At 52.7% G+C, this 7,947-nt stretch overlaps 1 protein-coding gene across 1 annotated transcript in view; it reads left to right on the forward strand.

Annotated features, from left to right (window-relative positions):
- GFRA4 (GDNF family receptor alpha 4) overlaps window positions 1–5,379 on the forward strand; it is a 77,578-nt gene extending 72,199 nt beyond the window's left edge. Inside the window, exon 8 of the mRNA XM_087737797.1 lies at window positions 1,066–5,379. Coding sequence (XP_087593923.1) covers window positions 1,066–1,212 — 147 coding nt within the window. The 3' untranslated portion in view covers window positions 1,213–5,379. The remainder of the gene's footprint in view (window positions 1–1,065) is intronic.
- Window positions 5,380–7,947: the final 2,568 nt, after the last annotated feature.

Below are 7,947 nucleotides of genomic sequence, written 5' to 3' on the forward strand. Positions count from 1 at the left end.
CAGGCCTCAGTGCAATCCAAGCAGTGGCCTGAGATCCATACCTTGCACTGACAACTTTATCGTGGAAGTGATGAAGCTATGAACCTCCCTCATCACTGACCCTTCATCCCAGATAGACAACTGCTGCTGCCACCAGCAAGTGGGAAGCTGGAGAAAGCAACTGCAGTAAGGGATGGCCCCACCACATCGCCAACCTCCACGTGACAGCAGCACATCCCTCTGCTGAGGTGTGAGTGCTCCTGGAGCACCGTCCCTGCTGACACTGCAAGAGAAACCGGAGAGTTGGGTCTTGACTTTGGACTCAACTTCGAATCCAGACCCTGTTCAATGTTTAACGAAGTTGGTGCCCCTGGACCTGAGCAGGAAAGCTACGATGGACTGATTAGTCCGCCTGCTTCCCATCTTCATAGCAGTGCAGAGCCTTGGCTCTGAATTATGTCAGTTATCAACTAATGCAAATAGAGGTCTCTAGTAAAGCAAATTTTCGGCCACGGATGTCAATGCACTGTGAAAGGAGAAGGGTGCGGTTTGTCTGCGGGGGGGTAGGCACCCGGGGTGGGAGTCAGTCACGTAAACACATGCACTGTGTTTTGGAGTAAGCCACCTGGCTCCCAGCTGCTGCTTAGTGAAATGTCTACCAGCCCCATGGAGATGTATTCCACACCCAGGGGACATCTCCACCTGAAGAGGCCACCAGGTCATGCTGCTGGCCAGCAGTGGCTCCATAAGCTGCATGGCTCTCCATTGACCAGAGCGGGCATCCAGGCACCCACCTCACACAAAGACACCTCCAACCAGTGCCCAAACCTGTGGGCTGCACACCCAATGCTGTGCCCAGGAGGTGACCCTGCTGTATGCCACGGAGCTACCACCACCTTCGCCACCATCTCCAACAGAGCTGAGCTGACCTCCAGACTAGAGCTGGGGTGCTGAGACTAGCCCTGGCTCCCTCTGCTCATGCAGACATGTAGGAAGACTACGCAGTCCCCAAGCCCTAAATCCTCAGAGGGACCAAGGTGGGGAAGAACCACTCCACTCACTCCATGTGCCTCCTTTCTCTTGTAGGTGGCCGGAGAGGAGAGGCTCCTGCGGGGCTCCACTCGTCTGTCATCAGGGACCTCCAGCCCAGCGGCTCCCTCCTGCTGGGCAGCCTCTCCGCTGCAGATGTGGCTTCTCCCTGCTCTTGCTGTGCTGAGCCTCTTCGTGATGTGAAGCAAGGCGGGCACACGCCAGGCAGAGACTCTCTTTGTGTTGGTTTCTTTACAAAACAACCAGACCAGTAACTTTTTTGGGGGGAGGGGGAAGAGGAGGGAGGGGATGGGAAGGAGAGGTGAGCGTGTGGGCTTCCCTTCCTCCTTCTCATCCGTCTGCCAATTTATTTGATTTTATACAATCAGCATCATCGACAACCAGCTCATTCTTGGTCCTGGCCACCTTCCCACCCCACAGCTTGGTTGTTGTCTCTCCAGCTCTCTGCGGATGGGGTCAGAGCCATGGACAATTCCCTTGGAAAAGGTAAAGGATAGAGTTGAGCCAAGAAATGAGAGCTGCAAAGGAAATGCTTTTGCCTGCCCTAGCCAAAAGGGGAAAGACTTTTGATGGATGAGTTGTCAGGAGGTTTCCTGAAGCCCTGACTCACTCTGGAGGGGCTCTTGACAGGACACGTCAAGCGATGTGGAGTTCAGACTGTCTCCAGGGTTGCTCAGGACCTAAAGGCAGCCCAGCTGGTTCAGACTGAAGAAACCAGAGGACTGGTGAGAAGGTGGTTGGTTTTGTTCACTGGAGAGGATCCTGAAGCACCTCTGGGGTGGACCAAGTAACCATGCTACGAACTGGCTGGTGGGGATTATCCACCCGATATTGAAATCATGGCCAGCGTGCAACCAGCATGCATCTCCAAGCTGTCACCTACCCCTCAGGCCCTCCTTTTTCGAGAAACGTGTGTCATGTATTGATGGTGTTCAGGAAGAAACACGTGTGTTGCATTTTGTTTACAGCTGGCTTTCTTCATGTCCCAACCCTAGAGTCTCCATTTACTGGTCCTGTAAAGTGTTTGGGGTAGGTATTTTTTGGTCACATCCAAATAACCAGAGGCCAGTGTTGTCCCACTCCAAGCTACCCTTTCTCCATGAGAGGTGAATGTGTGAGCCTGTGGGCAGGACTTGATGTGAACCCAATGCAACCCATTCTCACGTCCTACCTGCGCATCCACCAGTCTCGCAGAGAGGCAGAGGGTCTTCGGTCAGGGGATTTCATTATTTTTCCTAGGAAGAGATAGGATAGAAAAAGCTTGCTAGATACCACCCTGGGGACATAAATATCCAGCCAATTTGTGGAAAGGCCAAGTCATGAATCATGTCATGGGTAGGGAGTGGATTGCTATGGTTCCCCTCCTTGAAGAGCTGGCAGAGGCAATCGTTTGTGTCCAGGTTAGCACGTGAAGGACATTGCCTCCTGCCAAGTCCTGTTTACTCAGCTGAGAGGTCGTTTAAGCAAAGGCTGGTGAAGTGACCCATTCTGCTGAGCTGCAACCAGAGCCCAGCTGGAGGGTGAGGAGCAATTGGGGATCTTCCCTCGAGGAGGCAAGCTGAGGACTCACAGTGCCTTCTTGGGGGGCTGAACGCCTCGCTAGATCAAGCCAAGAAAGAAGATGGTAAGGAAGGGTGAGAAGGTTTCCCAGGATAAATGCTTACCCAGGTTGACCGCCGCAGGAGGCACAGGAATAGCTCCAGATTTTCCCTGAGGCCTGGGCTTTGCAGCAGCCCATTTATTCCTTGGTTTGTCCTCCTCCAAGGAACACCGTTAGTTCCTTAGCCTTTGGCTCCATAGAAAGGCTTAGCAGCAGCTGACGCAGCAAAGTCCAGCGCTTTTTATTCCCGTTCCCTGCAGAAAACCTTCCATTGTTCATTGCTTCAGACTTTGCTGAGAAACTGCAGCAACTTTCTTGAGTTTTGGTCCAATATGGAACCACTCCTGTTTTCTATTGAAAACCTGTGGGTGTGTAAGACACGCACAGAAATCCTCCTGGCTGCATCCTCTCCAAAGTTCTGCTCCTTGAGGTCCTCGGGGCTGTAGCACCTGGTTGTCCCCATCCAGGGCTGTGCAAAGGAACATGCCGAGATCCAAGCCCTGTGTGCAGGGTGCCAGGTCACACCCTGAACTGAAACTTGCGGGTGAGATCTTTACTAAAAGAGGCTCATCCAGATCAGAGAAGCAGGCAGGGAGGCAGCGCTACAGGCAGGGAATCCCTTACCTCCCTTCAAAGTGCCATAGCCACACACTGAGTTGCTGTGAACATCTCCCCTTTATCCAGGACGTTGGTGTCCTCTGAGAGACCGTGGAGCCATCTGTGCACCAAGTGACACAACGACTAGCTGCAACTCTGCAAAGCTTGGGTCCTCTGAGCCACAGGTGGGGAAGGGATTAAACCCCGATGCTCAGCCCTTCAAAGGCAAGGAACTACCTCAACATCGTGAGGTCATGCTGTGAATTGCCTTCTTCTGCCACTTTCCTTGCAAGTCCTGTAGTCATGCCCTGCTCTTCTACACATCTGGCCCTGGCAAGCCTGTCTCCACCAGCCTTTAATCTTGCACTGGCTGAGTCTCTGCGCAGGATGGGGATGCAAGCGTCAGCTGCTTTCCAGGAGTACCCACTCCTGCAGTCTCTCATGGCTCCACTCCTGTGTCTCTTAGAACTCACTGGTGGCGATGTTGAAATGCCACGTTGCCGTTTCCTTCTCTGGTTGACAGCAGGCAGAGTTAGTTAGACTTTTTCTAGGTGGTCAGGATGACTGGCAACCCCACTTCAGCTTTCGCTTAGGACTGGTATGCTGTGAAAAACAAATGTGGCGAATCCTACTCATAGACTGCAGGGGATGGAGGAGAGCTCCAGAGGTTACCTAGTCCATTACCATGTCCCGCAGCAGGACCAATGGTCTGTTTACACTTTCTGGCAGATTTATCTTAAAAGATTTTTAACAATTTCTATGACAGACAACATCATCTCCCCTGGATTTATATCTTGCTTTAAAGACTCCTTAAGATGTTGGTTTTCTCTAAGCATCACAGGCCAATGAGACCCTCAATTCCCATTGCGGTGTCTTCTCAAGTCCTCAGTTTTGGAAGGATGGGAGACCAACAGCTAAAAGTGCCCTGAGGCTGTGGAAAGTGACAGCCAACTGCCATGGGCCATATCACAGAGGTGTTGCATGAGAAGCTCAGAAAACATGGCAATAGTGTGCCAGGATCCCTGCAAAACCCGCAGTGAGTTCCTGTAAATGGGTGTCTGCCGGAGGGGTCCCCTCCCCGTGCCATTGATTGAGGGACCTCAGAAGCATCTGCAGAGTTGAGGTTGCAGGTCTGAAAATGCGCTCCCTGTCCTCAGCCTTTGTCCTGCGCTGTGAGTTTGGATAGAGTCCTTTAAGCACTGTCCCAGGCCGGGCCCTGCACCCCCGGGGGCTCCCCGCGGTCTGGGGGTGCTTCGAAATGGAGTGAGCAAGGCACAGAGCAGTGAGCCTCTCGCCCAGCAGCAAAAAGCCAGGGAGTTGGGGTGGGCAGTCCAATTACACAGAATTAAATAAATAATAATCCCCAAACCTGCATGATTTTTTCCTGATCATTTCACCCTTTTTGCCAATATTTAATGTCAATTCTCCCTCCAAGCCTGTTCACGAATCAAACTTTGCAAAAAAGGATGGCTTTTGAGCAGGCCTTTTGGAGGAAGGAAACCCGATTGCATTCCCCCCCCCCCCCAGACACATGCGTGCACAGGCCATTGCTTTTCCCTTGTGAAAAGTCAGTCATTTTTTTGGATGCAATTTCATCTCTGTTGAACTCTGTGAAGTGAACCACGGATCTTCATTTTTAAGTCTCTTGACCAGCCACCAAAGTCATAGCAGCTGCTTGTAAAGGCAAAGGATTGAGCGAGCCAAGAGAGAGAAAGGGAGAGAATTTTTTTAGGAATTACTCCATACCTGGGGCCTTTCATAAGCACAAAGAAGAGTCATGGGAAAAAAAAAGAAAAAAAGAACCAGCCAAACTTTCTGTAGCCACCGAACTCTATTTTTTTGGCTGCTCAGCACTGTTCCCAGTGGTCTGGCAGTCCTGAAAGCCCGTGAAATATTGTGTATGTACAAATACCACATCGTCGTCAAAGCAAGAGCACGAGGGGAGACACCGCGGCGGGGAGCCGGTGCTGGAGCAATAACCCCATGGGCAGCAGGGTGATGCTAAAGGCTGCGTGCGTGTGTGTGTGTGCGTGCACGTAGGAGAGGATGGTTGATGTCTGCCTATACTACTGGGGTGTAACCTGTACTTATCTCTTCTGTACATGTCAATATTCAAACATATCCATAAATAAAGCACACATGCATTTTCCTGACCCCGTTGCTCCTGTCTGCGATGCCGGGCTGTCCGTGCCCGCATGTCCAGGCTGGTGCATCTGCCGAGCTCACCAGTCCCGTGCCGTATGGGCAGCTGGAAGAAATGGGGGGATGTTTTTGGGGGGTTGGATCAGAGCGGTGGGGCTCAGATGCACCGTGCTTGGCTGGAAACCCAGCTCTGATCTGCTGCCTGCCAGCAAGGAGGGGCAGCAGGTGAAAAATCAGCTCTGCTGAGATGGAGAGACATCAGTGCCACCCAGGGAGGGGACACGGACCCACGCAAGTCCTGGGGCTGCTTGTGCCGCACGCCGGGGCGATGCACGCAAAGCTTTGGGAACGATTTGGGGAAGATTTAGCTCAAAGCTGGTGCCAGCGCAGGAGGAGGGAGGCATCGCAAGACGTAGCAGGGATGGGAATAATTGCACTCACAGTTAGTGGCACGTGGAGCCACTGACGCTGAGATGTCACCGCGTCACCCGGGGAGGGAGGGTGGAAATAACTGGGGGCGGCTGGTGCTGCACCATCCCACAGGGCGCAGGAGGAGGGGAGATGGAGGAGGAGGGAGGGTGGCGGTTCATGCCAGCCAGGGAGACTTCTGTTCATGCCACGAACATCTGTGAGTTATTTCTGGCAACTTAAAAAAAAAGAAAGAAAAAAAGAAATCACAGGAAAATTGATTAGAGGCAAATTGAATGTTTTCTTGCCAATTCTGGGTGGAAAAAAAAATTCTAGAAAACAAATGTATATAAAATTTATATAAAAATAGCGAGTGAAATTCAAGTCAGTTCCTAAACACAAAGTGAGTTCAAGGTCGAACCCAGAAACGTTGCACTTTTTCCTCCCCAAACCCATGTTTGTCTTCACGCATGCACGAAGCAGCTGAGGATGAAGAGGGGGAGCAAAGCTGAGGGTCAGGGCCAGTCTGGGGACTCTCGGCAAAGCCCTTTCCTTCCCCGCAACGCGCGGGCTCTTTCGGCGGTTGGGGTTTTGCCGACACAAAGAAAATTTCCTGGGAAAGTTCCAGGTGGTTGAACCTGAAATGTGCTGTGAAAATGGTGCAGGTCTGATGTATTTTCCCTGCTTCTTGGCAGGCGGCCGCTCGCCCAAGGTCAGCACCCAAAAAGCTGGCAGGGGAGGGTGCAGGGCCAGACGGCGATGGGGGGGGTGCCAGCAGCCGCCGGGTTTTAGGGGTACCTGGCCTTGAAGGAAACCTCCCATGGCTGCAGGATTGGTCCTTGCTCCTGCAGGCTGCGCACCGGGACAGCGCGCGCTGGTTTGATCGGTACGGGGCAAAGCACGGGGCTGGTTAGGGCATCCCTGCTCTGGGTTACAGCAACTGGCTTCAAGCAAGCCTGGGAATCACCCTAAATTTAGGGTGAAGAGATTTTGGAGCAGGAGCACCACTAATAGCTAGAGGGGGCTTTGCCTGACCCTCATTTCTATCACATCTCAGGGCCTGGCTATGGTTTTTGGGGCACTACCACAACATAACTGAGCCCACTCCCTCCTCCAACCAGGGACATCAGACGGGGACAAATGCTGAAGCAAGAGCAGGTGAAATGACTTTCCCCAATTCCAAGAGAAAAGGTCCTACAACCTCTGGAGCCCCCAGGACAGAGAGGAGCCCGGGGCATCTCGGGAGGTTCGGAGGAGAGACTGGCAGGCAGGACCCGATGGGGACCAACGATCCCCGTCGCGCTGCAACTGCAGACGCAGCAGAAGCAAAATCCTGCAGCTGATGTACAACCGCTGCGAGGGGACGTTTAAAGCAGAAAGAACAATTTACCATCCGTTATCTCCATGCAAACGGCGCTAATGTGCTGATGGGGTGGATGCATCTCGCTTTGGTTATTAAAGCGTTGTCTTCCTGCGCCGAGCGCGGCAACGGCGGATGTTAGCCAAGGGGAAGTGCTGCAGAATTAGCTCTGACATGAAAAATGTTCAAAGTGCTTTTTATTTTTTTTTTTTCCTAAGGAGAAGTGGAAATGATTTCTGGTGGGAGCAGGGATCCCAGGGAACGTGTCAATGGAAATACTGCCAGTCACGCTGTCGGAGGCACATTGTGGCTGCAGACTGGAAAAGAGATCGGATAAAACAGTCAGCGAGCTGCTGGTGGGACGGATGGGGAAATGCGGACACCAGAGTTATCTCCATGCTTTCAGTCCTCGTCATGACGATGCTTCGTGACCAGCTGTCACAATCCACACCTCCCCGCTAAACCTCTGCTTCCAAAGTAGATTCAGGGGCCGGCGTGGGGATCAGCAGAGATTAAATCCCATCCTCCAGCGGCACTGCTGATTGCTGCCGGTGGGGTGAGATCAGAAACAGCCCCTGGTCCTGCAGGCCGCGGGCTCGTGGAGCTGTGCCCCAGCTTCTCGCCAGGGCAATAAAGAGGAGCGGGTTTTTATCCTCCCTGTTAGAGCCAGAGAGGCCAGAAGCACTTTTGGCAGCGTTTTTTGGCTCAGTTCCCTGCAGATGTGGCTGCTGGGGGATGCACGAGAAGGTCTGCGTGGGGACCCAGGAACACAGAGAAGCAGAATGGGGACGGAAGGGTTTGATCGTGCGTC

Source organism: Nipponia nippon, unplaced genomic scaffold (assembly GCF_047370975.1).
Source record: "Nipponia nippon isolate SJK-2023a ecotype South Korea unplaced genomic scaffold, ASM4737097v1 scaffold_6, whole genome shotgun sequence".
Classification (NCBI taxonomy): domain Eukaryota; kingdom Metazoa; phylum Chordata; class Aves; order Pelecaniformes; family Threskiornithidae; genus Nipponia; species Nipponia nippon.